The sequence below is a fragment of the Rattus norvegicus genome, chromosome 3 (genome assembly GCF_021556685.1).
Source record: "Rattus norvegicus strain SHRSP/BbbUtx chromosome 3, alternate assembly SHRSP_T2T, whole genome shotgun sequence".
Classification (NCBI taxonomy): domain Eukaryota; kingdom Metazoa; phylum Chordata; class Mammalia; order Rodentia; family Muridae; genus Rattus; species Rattus norvegicus.
The window spans coordinates 160,974,074-160,990,264 of record NC_141536.1 but is presented as its reverse complement, the minus strand read 5'-3'; the positions used below and the strand labels follow the sequence as shown (position 1 = coordinate 160,990,264).

At 50.7% G+C, this 16,191-nt stretch overlaps 1 protein-coding gene across 1 annotated transcript in view; it reads right to left on the bottom strand.

The window, feature by feature from the left end:
• The window catches only part of Cass4 (Cas scaffold protein family member 4), a 39,400-nt gene that overhangs the window by 3,373 nt on the left and 19,836 nt on the right, over positions 1-16,191 (bottom strand). Inside the window, 5 exon segments of the mRNA NM_001413236.1 lie at positions 559-636; positions 1,939-3,234; positions 6,226-6,306; positions 7,227-7,328; positions 14,666-15,088. Coding sequence (NP_001400165.1) covers positions 559-636; positions 1,939-3,234; positions 6,226-6,306; positions 7,227-7,328; positions 14,666-15,088 — 1,980 coding nt within the window.

Genomic DNA, 16,191 nt, shown 5'->3' with positions numbered 1-16,191 from the left:
GCCACAAATAGAGGATAGCCAATAAAAACAAACCACGATAGCATCTTTGGTTTAGAAGCTGTTGATCAAGTGTCAAAGATAACCATGAAGATACCTAACCCCTGGACCAAAATGCTTTACTGCGTTCCTGATCAGAGAGACACAAAAGGGTTGCCGGGCAGGGGTGTAGCTCAGTCGTAATCTTTGCGGGGGTGTGGCTCAGTGGTAATCTTTGCCTGTCTTGCACAGAGCCCTAGATTCAACTCCAAATGCAAAGAATGGAGAGAGGGAGAGGGAAAACTATCACAGGATGTGCGACAGTGTCATCAAATGCCATGTTGACGCCACTCATGATAACCCTGAACAACACCTGAATTTTTTCCCCTGATACTTAGGGACTGATGCTCCACCCTGGGTGTCCAGGTTTCCTTCCACTACCAAAGAAAGCAGAAGACAGACGGAAGTCTTAAACATGGAGTGGGCTGTAACACTGGATTTCCATAGCCAAGGAGAGCTCTCCGAGGCAAAATCACACTCGTCAGAGCACTGGGGGGGGGGGGGGGGGCGCGAAGGGCTTACCGTGCCACAGAAGTCTTGGTTTTCATTTGACTTTCCTTCCATGGTGTTCTTTCCTTTCTTTTGTAGGTTAGGTGACTTCTGAAAAAAAATTAAATCTCAAATTACTAATTTAAATAGGTTTCAAATTACAATGGCTGCCTAAGTTCGCTTTTTTTGTTTCACTTTTATGGTTGGTGGTTTTTGTGCTCACCCCCAAACCCCACCAAGATCTTACCCTGTAGCCTAGATTGGCCTGAAACTCCCCACCTTCTTCCTCAGCTTCCTGAGTACAGAGGTTATAGCATGACCACTGTGCCCCACTTTAAAAGTTTACTCTGAGATGTGAGATTTTGTTCACGATTCTGCCTACCGACGCATTTATTGGCTTTGGTGAGGGAGGGCCCTGCCCGCTGTGTGCGGGTGCCTCCTCTCTTGGTACTAAGTGCTATAAGAAAGCAGGCTGAGCAAGCCATGCGGAGTGAGCCGGTGAGTAGCACCCTCCATGGCCTCTGCATCGGCTCCTGCCTCCAGGGTCCTTCTCTGCTTGAGCTCCTGTCCTAACTTCCTCCAGCGACGTGGCAGTGTGAGCCAAATAAATAAACCCTTTCCCCCACAATTTGCTTTTGGTCATGGTGCTAAACCCTAAGGCTAAGGCAGTAAGAACCCTAGTTCAAAGCCTTGCCCGGGCAACTCAAAAGAAAGAGTAAAAAGATAGTGGTGCCAGTCACGGTGGCACAGGCATCTAAACCCAGCCTCCGGGGGCAGGTAGGAGTGGGGGTGGGGAGAGGGGGAGGGAGAGAGAGAGGGGGAGGGAGAGACATGAGAGGCATGGGAGGCAGAGGCAGAAACAGTTTTATCTCTGTGGGCTCCAGGCCAGCCCGATATACATGTTGAGTTCTAGGACAGGAACTACCTAGTGAAGCCCTGTCTCGAAAGCAAGCAAGCAAACAAACAAAGCCCAAACAACAACAATAAAAAAAGACGGAGAACGGCAGAGGCAGACACTGCCCACCACACACCACACACTAGATGTACACACATACTCAAAAAGAACCAGGACATAGTTCAGTCACTAAAGAGCTTTGCAAGTAGTGGACCTGGGCTCAACCACTGGAACCCATGGGAAAAGGTTGGGTGTGGTGGCACAAGCCCGTCTCTCCAGTGCTGGGCCGCAGAGGAAGACAGACCCCTAGGTGCTGCCATCCATCCAGCCTAACCTAGTCAACCTCTTCCAGCCCAGTGAGAGACACTGAGGAGCAATACCCAGGCTTGTCCTCTGGCTTCCACGCGCATGTGCAAGTGTACATTTCTACACGCACACGGCGCCAGCATCTCCCCTCAGTGATGATCATTTCCCGTAACAGATGAAGTCCTTGTGTACTGTTTGTCTCCCTGACTTACCTGCCCACAGACATCCCCTCTGCTTTTCTTCGCCAGCTCAAGGGAGTGCTCAGCTGCTGGCTGTTTGTGGAAGGGGCTGCTGCGCTCTGGGTGGGACTCAGCTTCTCTTTGGGGAGGCTGGATGCATCTTTCACACCTCCAGTCCACCTCTCCTCTCTCACAGTTCTGTTTAAAAAGGAGCTTCCCGTTGGCAACGACGATGGAGGTGAACCTCTTCACGTCCTCCGGAACTACCCGCGCAACCTGGACAAACCTCTCCAGGTCATCCACACTGCTTTGGGCTTTGTCCACCACGAGAACTTCCAGCGACCAATTGCAGCGGTCCAGGGTCCCCTTAGCATCCAGCAGCGTCTGGTAGGAGCTAGAGATCGTCTGGAGCTGATCTCTAACTCTAGCCTGAAGGTAGCTGTCTGTGAGATTGCAGGCCAACCCACCAACACCTTGGGCAAAATCCAGAAATTCTCTCAAGGATTCCTCTACGCGGTCAGCGGCCCCTCGGATTCTGTTGACGTTGGTTTCCAAGGAGTCTTTGAACCTCCAGGTCCTGCTTACAAAGAGCAGCAGGCCCGCCACTGAGCTGGCCACTCTGCTTTGCAGAGCTACCGCTGTCTCTTTTGCAAAGTCCAAGTCCATCCACAGCTCCTTCACGGAGTCCTCTGAGGAGGAGCCAGGGGAGGAGTCCGTGGATAGGGAGGAGCATGAAGATACCACACTAGCCCTGCTGTCTGAGCTGGCAACAGATAATCGGTCCGAGTCGGGAGACAGGAAATTTGTCTGTCTGGAGACCCAGGGGGAATTCTCTGGAGCCTCTCTGCCTCTCTCAAGCTCCTTTCCTGCCAGAGACACCCCTTGTGTGGCTTTTGAAGTATTCTGAAACACACCCTGCATGGCTTTAGGGGTGTCATAAATGTTAGGTTTGGTGTTCTGTCGCTCCACTCTGGGAATGAGAAACCTGGAAGGGACCTTGTAGCTGCTGCCTGCATCAGAAGGAAGTGAGTCCCCCCTGGGGGTCAGGAAGGCATACGAAGTTTCTTCCGGGGGGCTGCTTTTCTTCTGCACGGCGTTCCCCAGCTGTGGGGAGAGGGTCACAGCTCCAATGCGGACAGCAGAGGAGCCTGGAATGGTGTTGGTCCCCGACTCTTTGGTGAAGCTGGTCATAGATGCATTTCTGACATCAGCCTTTCCCAGCGACACTGGAGTGTCATGAATCCAATCTGATTTCTGAGGGCTGGATAATGGGTTATAGCCACCACCTTGTCTGAAGGCCGTTGTGGGTGCCAATGTAACACCCAGACCCTGGGGAGAAAAAAAAAACACATACAAAGTTGCCCCGGGTTAGTAACAATCAGAATCTGACAGGTTCTAAACATCTGACTGCCTCTGTTTTGCTTAGGTCTCTTCAGTGATTCCCCCCATTGCTCTTGTCACTCAAGGGCTCTCCCAGTCTGGCTTCACCTTCTGCTGAACCTCCTTTCTCTGCCCTTCCATGGCAGCCATCATTTTGGGCACATTCATGGTGGTTTGAATGAGAATAGCTCCCACGGCCTCTATGTTTGCATGCTTGGTTTCCAGTTGGCCAAACTGTCTGGGAGGACTAGACGTGGCCTTGTTGGAGGCAATGGGCCACAAAGGTAAACTTTCTCCCACCATCCCCTATGTGCTGCCCCCCTCCTCCTACTCCTTCCTGCCTATGGCTCAAGATGTAAGCTTTCAACTGTTCCTGCCACCATGCCGTCACGCCTTCGCTATGCCAAACCATCTGGAACCGCAACCCCAGTGGGCTTCTGTATTTTTTTTTTTTTTTTGGTTCTTTTTTTCGGAGCTGAGGACCAAACCCAGGGCCTTGCGCTTCCTAGGTAAGCGCTCTACCACTGAGCTAAATCCCCAGCCCCGGGCTTCTGTATTTTACAAGTTACCATGGTCATGGTGTTTTGTCATAGCAAAGGAGCTGCTTTTCTTCCTCTCGTTGGGAAAACCCACTCGTGCCCCTGCATTGCCTCCACATGTCCCTATGCTTCCACTGGGCCTTTTAACCTTTTCTTTCGCATCTAACAAACTTCTGCACATCACTGGAGTTATTGTCAAAATGCATCAAAACCGGACGACTCCCCCTGATCCCACAAACTGGGATAGGAGCACACCCTCGGGACACATGGTTAAAAATGCTCACGAGGACCCTCAAATGATGCCCCTCTACAAAAAGGCAAGGGCGTGAGTTCATGCCTGCCCATGAGATCTCTAACAGGAAGGCATTCTACGCCACCCACTGAGCTATTCCTCTGTGTATTACACAAATCATCCCATGGAAAACTCCAGAACATCTGTGGTAAGAATGCAGTCATGGGGAAGTTAAATGACACATGCAAGCCGCCACGTAGCTTGACTGCATGTGTGTGTACCATGCGTGTGTCTGCTATTCATAGAGGCTAGACGAGACCATCAGATTCCCCCCGCACTGGAGTTACAGATGGCTGTGAGCAGCCATGTGGATTCTGGGAACTTGGGACCTCAGGAAGAGCAGCGACGCTCTTAGCCAACTCCCCAGATCCACTTTTAAAAATGTGAGCACAGGGGATCCAGTCCTGTAGGATGATGTCATTATGCAGCAAGGCGGGTCCAGCCTATCATTGGATGAGAAGGAAGGGTAGGCGGGGAAAAGTCTAGGAAGGAGACAGAAGGAGGAAGAGGAGGAGGAGGAAGAGGAAGCGGAGGAGGAGGAAGAGAAGGAGGAAGAGGAAGAGAAGGAGGAGGGAGAGAAGGAGGAAGAGGAGGAGGAAGAAGAGGAGGAGGAAGAGGAAGCGGAGGAGGAGGAAGAGAAGGAAGAGGTAGAGAAGGAGGAAGAGGAAGAAGAAGAGGAGGAAGAGGAAGAGGAGGAGGAGGAAGAGAAGGAAGAGGAAGAGAAGGAGAAGGAGGAAGAGAAGGAGGAGGAAGAAGAGGAGGAACAGGAAGAGGAAGAGGAGGAGGAAGAGGAAGAGGAGGGAGAAGAGGAGGAAGAGGAAGAGGAAGAGGAGGAGGAAGAGGAGGAGGAGGAAGAAGAGGAGGAAGAGGAAGAGGAAGAGGAGGAGGAGGAAGAGGAGGAGGAAGAAGAAGAGGAGGAAGAGGAAGAGGAGGAGGAAGAAGAGGAGGAGGAAGAAGAGGAGGAGGAAGAGGAAGAGGAGGAGGAAGAAGAGGAGGAGGAAGAGGAAGAGGAGGAGGAAGAAGAGGAGGAGGAAGAGGAAGAGGAAGAAGAGGAAGAGGAGGGGAGGAGGAGGAGGAAGAGAGGAAGAGCATCGAGATGAGTCAAGATGGAGGAAGATGATCCCGATCCAGGTGGTCTAGGTCAGTTTTATCTTGTCTAGGTGGTCGGTTTCTATCTCTATTAATTGGCAGTGAGTTTATTCTGTGGATGTTTTGTGGATTGAGAATTTAACACGTAAATCTGATGGTTGGGTTGCAGTTTGTTGAGTCTTGATTTTACCGGGCGGGCGGCTGGAACCGGAGAGTTCCCGGCTGGCCAGGGCTGGCCAGAATGACTAGCAATGGAGAGACCGCTGGGGTTAGAAGACAGCTAGGCTAACGTGACATGGTGCCACACTGAAACCAGCCACCGCTGAGATAAATTAATGTGAGTTCTATATGGCCCTACGGTGCCAGAACTAACTCCAGGGAGAGACTGCCCGGGTCCAAGAGTACCAGGGGGGCCAGCGTGGAGCGGTGATATGCGGGAACCGGTCGCAGCACAAACCCACGTCCTCATGCCTGTTAGACAAACAGTTGCCAACAGAGCCATCCCTAACCTGCTGCCCTAGTCCTGAATCCCAGGGCTAGGAGGGATTTTACTTCTAGTGCAGCAGAGTTGGTTATGAGGATCCTGCACCTGACTTTTGGTCAAACGCCACAGTTCGAACTCGGATTGTTCCTCAATGTTGAGGGCCTAGTCCTTAGCCTGTGCTGCTGTTAGAAGGTAACGAAACATTTGTGAGGTAAGGCCTAGGGGAAGGAAGTCGAACCACCAGGGACACCAGCGCCATGAGCTTGAGGGGATACTGGGACTCCAACCCTGTCTTCTTTTTCTTTGCCCCCCTCGCCTCCACAGAGCAGGCATCTTCTCCCACCAGTGCTCTCTCTGAGACGCACCACAGTTTCCAGAGGGTGAACTCTGAAACAGTGAACCAACCTTCCCTTTCCATGAGTTGTTTAACTCGGGGATTTCGTCCCAGCAGCTGAAACAAATCAATCCATCTAACAAGGTTTCCCAGAGGATGCTTAGGCTGCCCAGCATCTCACGCCCGCTCTGTTGGTACTCACGCTTGCCTGGCTGGTGGAGATGTGGAACACAGCCTTCTGGGAGCTGGTGGGTATGTCATAGAACTGCTGCTTCTCTGGCCTCTAGGGGAAGACCACAAAGAAGGACGAACTTTAATTTCTCTTTCCAAGGGGTTTCCTACACAAAGTCCACAAGTTGCGGCGTTTTCTCCAATGAAAGACACAAATCTCTGAACACTTTGGTTCTTTGTGTGTGTGTGTGTGTGTGTGTGTGTGTGTGTGTGTGTGTACATGTTATGTTATGGTTGATGTGTTCAACCACCAACTTTAACTCCCCCGTTTTAGCTAAAATTAACTGTATCTATCTTTTCTGTCTGTCTTTTTCTGTCTCTCTCTGTCTCTGTGTCTGTCTCTCTCTGTCTCTGTCTCTCTGTGTGTGCGTGTGTATGTGTGTGTATGTGTATGTGTGTGTATGTGTGTGTGTGTGTGTGTGTGTGTGTGTGTAAGCATGGGTCTATATGTACCTGGACCCATGTGTGGAGCTGGGACCACAACCTTCTGCCGGGTTTGAGGCAGGGTGTCTTGTTCGCTGCTGTTGGCCCAGCTACCTGGATCTACTGCAGAGTCTCCTGTCTTCACCTCCCATTTCACCACAGAAACTCTGGGCTGAGAGCCTCAGTACTGTGTCTGCCTTTGTGAGGATTCTGGGGATCTTCACTCTAGTCTTCATACAGCTGTAACACAAGCACTTTACCTATGGTTCCCTAAGGTTTCTAATCACCACGACTGTAGGTAATAATGAGTTTCACTATGATGATGGGCTTGATGCTTTAAAAGGCACTGTCTCAGCTGAAGGTGTGGGGGTGGGGTGGAGGGGTACAAGCACAGATATGTCCGAGCCGTCACCCGAGTAAACACTGGCAGCTTGCTTGAGGGGGGTCAGCCTCCAGAATGAAGGAAGCTGGACAGGGAAATGATGTGGAGAAACCAGAGACTGGGCACCAAAGCCTCAGGGTGGTGCAGAGTTGCAGAGTGAAGCTCACCTCAAGGGTCGAGGAGACTTGCCTCTGGACAGGTACGTCATACACCTGAGAAGGAAGCGTCGGCAGTGAGGCCCTCGTCGGTCTGGGAAGCACAAAGAGGGCCTTGGAGAGAAAAAAGAACCGAGTCAAGATACCCAAGATCGTGGTCAAAGTCACCTTCCGGACAACCAAAATGGCCACCGAGCACTAGCAGGTGGGTCCGTCCTGCAGCTGTCAGGCAGAGGATGCTGTGAATGGCTCACAGCGCACAATCCTAGATGTATGTAAAACATGAGGGGTTTTTTGCAAGCTTTAAAAAGCTTGAGAGCTTTGTAAATGACAGTGTCATGTCCCGATGTCAAAAGTTGGAAGTCCCTGCTGGAGTCTAGCAAACGTGGACCACTTATAGGTAGGAGCCATGGTAACGAGCATGCCTTCCTAACAAGGTGGGCCACAGTGCCTACACCAGATTCGTCCAGGAAGTGGCTGAGAATATGGGTTCTTGGTGTATGTGCCTGTCAAATCTGAGTGCAGAGGAGGCCCTGGGAGCCTGCAGTGGAGACAAGCTTGTCTCATAATTCGAGGCCAGCCTCACACGACCCAGGAGGCCAAGAATGACCCCAGATCTCTATCTTTTTGTCTCCACATCACAAGAGTTAGGATTACAGGCATGTGCCACACCGCACCCAGCTTTACGTGATGCTGGGGCTCAAACCCAGGGCTTCATGTATGCTAGGCAGGGGCTCTGCCAACTTCCAGCCCTGTTGTGTTGTTGTGTTGTGTGGTTTTGTTTTAACAGGCTGAAGAATACTCGTTGCCAGGACATCAGTACAGAGGAAAAAGGAATTATATCAAGGCCACAGGCTGAGGAGTGAGGCAAGAGAGGAAAAAGTAAAGTTACTGAGAGCCCAAAGGGGGATGAACTACCCTGCTAGGTCCTAAGGAAACAGGCATTGTGTAGGGCACTTTCCAAGCTGGGTCACTGAGGTGGGAGTTCAGGGTTTTAATATGGAGATAGGGTAGCGGATACAATGCAGGCTGAGGGGCAGCTTCTGAGGACCAGGACAGGGTCCCTTCATTTATCACGGTCCCTAGGAGCCAGCCTTGGGACGATTTGGTAAATGAAGGCACGTGGCCCAGGACAGTGTCCCACATAAAGTCTCTCCTGGCCGCCCCTTGGCTTCAGTCACAGGCATGGATAAAACTGTTATGAAGCCGTATGCAGTGTCTCTCCAAGTACAGACTGTAGCTGTCCAGGTCAAACCAGCCCCCTTTCTCTATATGACGACGGCTTTCATCTTCACAAAGGGGTGTGGTTCCTAGGAGATGGGCTTTCTTTCTTTCTTTCTTCCTTCCTTTCTTTCTTCCTCTCTCTCTCTCTCTCTCTCTCTCTCTCTCTCTCTCTCTTTCTCTCTCTCTCTTTCTTTCTTTCTTTTTTTCGGAGCTGGGGACCGAACCCAGGGTCTTGCGCTTGCTAGGCAAGCGCTCTACCACTGAGCTAAATCCCCAACCCCGGAGATGGGCTTTCTAAAGTACTGTCCTAAAAAGGAAATGCCCACTCTTACCTGGAAACCTGAGTCACCCACATGAAGGATCATACTTCTCACAAGCTTGGAAAAGAGGTCTAGCCTCACATTCCACCTGTCCCCGCTTCATGGTTTCCAGGGATAGCCCTTGCAGCCTAAGCTTGTGCTGACTCCTCCAGCTATCCAATCCAGCTTCTGATGTGCTAAGATACCACCTAAATACCACCTTTCCTTCAAATTACACATCTTGTGACTGCTTGAGATGCTTCCAGAGACCCGGGTTCAGCAATCTTCTGGACTCTGGCTGCAGAGAAGGTTTAATCAGTAAACTATTTGCCTTGCCTTCACCTGGGTTCAATCCCCAGAACCCATGTAAAACTAGCTGGGTTTGCCAGGAGGTGGTGACAGACACCTTCAATCCCAGCCCTTGGGAGGCAGAGGCAGGCAGATCCCTGTGAGTTTGAGGCCAGCCTGGTTTACAGAGTGGGTCCATATACAGCTAGGGCTACACAGAGAAACCCTGCCTCAAACAAACAGAAAAAATTGCTGGGTATGGCTACGCTTGTAACCCTAGTAATTGAGGAGGTGGGAGGTCTCTGGCCATCCAGGGTAAGTCCCAAGCAAGTGAGACACCTTGTCTCAAAGAACAAGGTAGTGCTGATGAGAAGGCCCACTCATTGTCTAAAGGCGCTCACCGCCAAGCCTGAGGATTTGAGTTCAATCCCAGGGCTCACATGATAGAAGGAGAGAACTGATTCTAGTAAATGAAACTCCGACCTTCACAAACCACTGTGGCAAGTGAGTGTCTCCAATACATGTAGGGGAAGTGGGTTTTGTTTGTTTTTTGAGACAAATCTCACTTACGTAGTCCCAGCTGGCCTGGAACTTGCTCTGTAGATCAGGCTGGATGGCCTCACGACCAGAGAGATCCACCTGGGCCTGCCCTCTTTAGTGCTGGGATTAATGGCAAGTCCCATCACGCTCTGCTCAAGTGTTGCCTTAAAATAGCAAAACCAAACAAGGCAGACAGCTTGATGTTGACCTCTGACCTCTACATGTCTACGCACACATTCTCACCTAAGCGTGTACACATGTGTACACACCCATAAACGCGCTTGCATGCACACACACACACACACACACACACACACACACACACACACACACCTGTCTCTACATACTAGAAAACACAAACCCTTGTTCTGTCCCCTGTGGTCCTAGGCTGATGGGCCCAGGGCCAAGCTCACCAATGGTTCGTGTGCATGTTGAATTAGATCCATAGCCAGCTTACCCTACCCTATGCAAACGGACGACTTTGTGCATCACATGGTACTGTGGGAACACCTACAGTTCACCCGGGGACTTTCCTATGTGTGCCACTTCAGAAATGTCCCAAGTTTCTTGGGAAAATGTTAAGTTCCAGATCGGCGGTTAAGGAACAGGCCTGAGCGCTGTGGTTTCCAGACGAGGAAGGAAGCCATCCCAAGCGAGAGGATCAGCGAGAACTCTGTCCCTTACACTTGAAATACCGACGTGTCCCTTCTCAGAATGGAATGTGTTCTGTATGTGGTTTTGCCTCTCTGTGTGTGTGTGTGTGTGTGTGTGTGTGTGTGTGTGTTTGAGTGATGTTTCCACATTAAATAAGGGAAGTTGGAACAGAAAGTAAAAGAAAACTCAGAAGAGTGGTTTTCCTGGGGGAAGGTACAGGAGGAAGGCGCTGGGCTTCTGGGAGCTGGTTTTGTTTTGTTCTTGAGGATACAAGTAGCTGAGCTGTGCCCTCCAGGGTCTGGAGGTGACGAATTGACAAAAAACTCAACAGAAAGAATAGCCTCAGGGCCAGCCAGATGGCTGGGTGGGTAAAGGTGCTTGCTGCCAAGTTTGATGACCTGAGTTCAGTTCCTAGGACTCAATGGGTAAAGCGAGAGAACGAACTTCAAGTTGCCCTCTGACCTCCATAAACATAAAATGTAATTAAAAAAAAGAGAGAGGAAAAACTTTTTTAAATAACCAAAGATATATGCTTAAGAGAAAAAGAGTAGCTTCAGCCAGGGTCACATGAAAAAGGCCACAGAGAACAGACACTGAGGATAAAGGTCTGCCTTCAGAATAAGGTGGACAGATGGACAGAGACTGACTTGAAGGCGTTAGTCCCCACCCTGGGTTCACACTGGGCTCACGGGATGGGCAGCGTGACCCCTCAGGAAGCAATATCATCCTGGGTAGGAAGGAGGGCTGTTCTAATCCAAAGGCCCTCAGAGGCGTCTCCTGGACGGACACTCCTGATTCTGACGCAGAGATGAAACTCTCACCACATTCCAGCCATCTTGGCTCTCCATGCTGGGCCGCTCTGGACCTCAGGAGCCTGGCACTGGTATAAAAGGAGCCCATGAAATGACCTTCCCTGGCTGTGGCCGGAGCCTGCAAACTGCCGCGGGAACAGCTCAAAGAGCTGGGTCTGGACTCACCTAACTCCACCTATTCCTGGCTGGAACACATTTTTTCTGGGCAGCCTCAAACTCGAGGATAAAAGGCAGATGTCTGAGGAGGGAAGACATCCATGCCTGTCTTCATACAAGCCACAACCGGAGTGTCTGCCTCTTGTCTTTTTTGGGGTTAGGGGAAAATATTTGGAATTTCCTAAAGGTACAGCTAGGAGCTGACCTTAGATGTCGTCGGTCCAATACTCTCCCAGCACATGAAGAAAGGGATCGAGGGGTTGGGGGTTTAGCTCAGTGGTAGAGCGCTTGCCTAGCAAGCACAAGGCCCTGGGTTCGGTCCCCAGCTCCAAAAAAAAAAAAAAAAAAAAAAAAAAAAAAAAGAAAGGGATCAAGAGTAACTGCCTCTGAAGTCAAATGGGGCCAGGACACCAGTCCTTTAAATGACAGCAGGAGGGGGAGGGGGAAGGAGGAGGAGGAGGGAGAGGAGGAGGAGGAGGAGGGAGAGGAGGAGGAGGAGGGGGAAGGGCAGGGAGGGGGAGAAGTAGGAAGAGGGGGAGGGGGGAGAAGGAGGAGGAAGGGGGGAGGAAACCAGACAGGGAGACAAGGAGGGAACCTGAAGAAGAAAAGGCAGGGACATTCCCCAGGTGTTTTCTGCGGTCCCTGGGAGAACCTGCTCAGGGACAGAGGACCCGACTTTCTCTTCAGCCACTGCGGTTTCTCTTGCTCACCACAAGGGCCCCAGGAAGGATGCACACTCTAACAGGCTTCGGCAAGACACCCCTCACAGCTCACAAAGTACACATCCTCCTCCATTAAGCTGCCATAGGAAACTCAGTTTCCCCTTGTACGGGGTCAGTCTCCAGATGGAGAGGCTACTGTCGGGTTGGGTCACTTTGTCCATTCGACAGTAGAGCCTGGTCCTGTGCTGGGCGCTGAGGGGACGACTGGGCATCAGTGGGCATCACATCTGCATTCCTTTCGAGAGTGAGACGGAGCTTTACCCTTTCCCCATTTTAGTAGTTTTGGAAGACAATTCAAAAGGAAATGGTCTGGTGTGATTTCTTCTCTACATTTTCACTTATTTATAGTAAGTGCCCGCATGGGTGTCATGGTGTACCTATGGGGTTAGGAGACAACCGTGGAGTCTATCTGTTCACGATGTGGGTTCTGGGCATCAAACTCAGGCCACTGGGCTTCTTTTTGGTAGGAGTCTGTGACGGTTTGTATATGCTTGGCCCAGGGAGTGGCACTATTAGTGGGTGTGGCCTTGTTGGAGTGGGTGTGGCCTTGTTGGAGTGGGTGTGGCCTTGTTGGAGTGGGTGTGTCACTGTGGGCGTGAGCTTAAGACCCTCACCCTAGCTGCCTGGAAGCCAGTCTTCTGCTAGCAGCCTTCAGATGAAGATGTAGAACTCTCAGCTCCTCCTGCACCATGCCTGCCTGGATACTGCCATGCTCCCACCTTGATGATGATGGACTGAACCTCTGAACCTGTAAGCCAGCCCCAATGAAATGTTGTCCTTATAAGAGTTGCCTTGGTCATGATTCACAGCAGTAAAACCCTAACTAAGACAGAGGCTTTACCTGAGAAGCCATGTCACTGCCCCTCGTGACTTAATCTTAAAGAAATACCACCAAACCCTCTCCTGAGGCAGCGGCTCAGACAGAAGCCGGGTGCTGGGTAGGGACTGAGATATTCCAGAAAAGGCAAATAGGGCCCTTGTGGCAGTGGCTGGGGGCTGCAGCCAGCACCTGTGTGTGACAACTGTCTGTGCTTGGAAAATCTGAAGTCTTTGAAATTTTTGAAGGGACTACTTTCCTGTTTCCAGGCAGTGTCGGAAGCTGTGAGGATGTGTTCCAGGATCCTGCCACACATACATCAGAGGTGGCCATCTTTCTCTGTGCATGGAGTTTCCTAAGACATCAGTTGACTGCATGGCCAGGGGAGATATGGCATTCGAGTGTCAGGGGTTCAAAGATGGCTGTTGTTACTGAACACTGAGGCCACTGTGGCCAAGAGGCCTATTGTCATTGAACACTGAGGCCAGTGGGGTTTCATTTGTTTGGTGTTTGTGAGACAGGTCTTCAGGTAGCAAAAGCTAGTCTCAAGCTCACCATATAGCTGAGGTTGGTCCTGAACGCCTCGTCTTCCTGTCTCTGTCTCCTGAATGTTGGGATTACAGATGTACCCCACCCAGCAGTGATTGGGACCCCAGGACTTTAAGCATACCACCAGGTAAGCACTCCACCAACTGGGCTTCAGCTCCGATCTACTTGTACTGTACTTTTGAAGCCTCAGAAAGGCCAGGGGTGTGGGGTGAATGGATCCTTTTTCCTTTAAATTCCTTCCTTCCTTAAGGCTCTGAAGATGTGACTGCACATTTTCTGAGCTCCTCCCTCCCTCTGCTTGTAAAATTCACATGTGTCCATGTGTCCCATAGAACACCCGTCAGCTGCCTGATCTATTCGTTCATGAAATATTATTTGTTGATGACCTGCCCCACGAAAGGTGCAGGGGACGTGGTGCGGAATAAAAAAAAGGTCCCTGTTCACAACCTTATTAATTAATCTCCTTACTCAATTCTACCTGCGAGGTTTCTTCTAGGCCTTTCCAGCCCATCTGCATACAAGACACACACACACATTTATACACACACACGTACACAGTATGCTTTACTTTTTTTTTTTAAACCCCCTAGTCTTTGGTTAAAGGATTCTGTCTTCCTTTTTAGAATAACCACATAGAAACATTCCTTATCCCTGTGTAGTGGTTTGCCGTGATGACAGGGACAAAAGATGATCTTTCTGGGGCAGCGTTTGGGGGTTGGGGAGGGAATGAATCAGCAGAGAAAAGCACATGCCACCGTGCCTGTCCCTGGGACCTACATATTCAAGGAAAGAGAGAACCAACACCGAGAGTGTCTTCTGATTTGCACGTGTGTGCAGTGGCCCAGGCACACTCAGCTCCCAATTAAATGGAGGAAAAACCTTTCGAGATGTCTGTAACCAACACTCTGCCACACAAACACTTGGGGACCTGTGGGCTTTCCCTAGGACCAATGTGGCCACCCCTGAGTCCCCTCCTGATCTCCATTGATCCCTCTTGTGTGTTTCTGTAACAATTCTAGAAGTAAGTTGTCTGGGGGTGGCAGATGTGCATCTTGAGCGAGTGTTGCCTTGCCCTTGACGTGGTGGGAATTAAGTCATCCCTTGCTCCTGTTGTCTTGGGCGCTCGCTGTGATGTAGGGCCCTGTGAACAGCCAACAAGCTTCTGCACACACCTTCAACTGACAGCACAGGCGTGTCGGTGAGCTGGGCAGTCACGGGGGATGCTAAGCGTGTGAATGAAATGGGTCTGGGCCTTAGGCCTGCTCCACAGGGCTCTGCAGTCCCGTTCTGCTGCACGTTTGATCTGATAAATCACCATGGCTACAGTGTATTGAAGCCCCCGGGTATCCCCAGACCCTTTACCCACGCTTTCATGGGGAGACACACTCACCTGCTTGGGGAAGTTCAGAGTCTTCTCGCAGATGATCCTGGCACTGGAAGGTGAGTCAGGCAGTTCGTAGACTTGTGCAGTGGCTGGTGACGGCCCCTCCACCCAGCTCTTCATCGGTTCATACACGGGACCCGGGGTTGGCAGGGAGAACGAGTTGAACACCTGGCAAGGCGCCTCAGAGCCAGTGAGATCTGAGTCCAGGCCTCTCGGGGGCAGGGGACAGGGTCTGTCTGCAGGGGTCTCTCTGAGGACTTGGAGGCGGTTGGCGGGAGCCAGGCCTTGCCTCCCGTGGAGCAGACACTTCCACCAGCCCTCGCTTTCTGGCACATTTTGTTCCACGATGGTCAGGATATCCCCTCTGGAGAAAGCAAGCTCGTCGGAGCAATCCGGATGGTTGTCATAAAGCGCCCTGGCCAGCAGGGTCTGGAGGAGAGAATGTTGCTGTTATAGTTGCTGCCCTAGGGTATACCAGGCCACCAAGAAACCTCAGCGCAAGCCTCTAGGCTGCGTTCTCGCCCCTCCCCAGAGGCTCCAACCCTGTTCTTTTCCTGATTTATGCTCGACATCCTCTGGGTTTTTGGAGATCCCACATCCTCTGGGATGCTTTTCCTGTGATGGCCCTCGTGGTTACATGCTTGTGTGCTTTATGACACAGAGTTCGGCCAAAGTCCCGTGTATCACGGAGGCTATGGCCCTTGGAGTTTCATGACTGCATGCTGCATGATGACACGTGCTGTGTCAAAGCCCTGAGTATGCCACCTCTGGATTGAAATTATTAGCTACCTATCTCGCCCGAGCCTGTTTCCTTGTGGATAAAATGAGAATAACAGAGTTACCTCTTAGTGGGTTTATTACTAGAATTAAATGTGTTTTGTGTACATATATTATTATATTATGCATATATAGATTATATACATATCTATATCATAAATATATTTTGTTTATCTTTTACTCTGTCTCCAGCATCAGCCTTGGGGCTGAGGTATATAGGAGAAGCTTAAGGGATGTTCGTTAGCTGGCGGCTCACCCCTGCAGCCCTAGCATTTGGAAAGCTGAGGCAGGAGGATTGAGAGTTCAAGATCTACCTGGACCACTTAGTGAGCCCTGTCTCAAAAAGCCATTGGAGCTAAAGCCACTGTACTCAGTGGTACAGTGCTTGCACACGGAGTACTGTTGGCCTTAGGGGACAAGGTGACAGCACGGTAACAAAGTCTGCATCCGTTTCTACCATCCCCATCTGGAGGAGCCTTCCTAGGGCTCCATTTCTTGATATGTCTGTCACATACTTGTTTAACATTCTTTGCCAAAACACTTTAAATTTTAGCTTTACAAAAATATTCTTCGTGTGTGTGTGTGTGTGTGTGTGTGTGTGTGTGTGTGTGTGTGTAATGTGAAGTGCCTAAGTGTGATCAAAGAGGCATTGGACAGGTATAAGCTGTCCAGTGGGTGCTTGGAACCAAACTTGGGTCTCTCTTAGTTGCCGAGCCATCTCTGCTGTTTTTTAAAGCTTCTTAACCTGTTCTTGG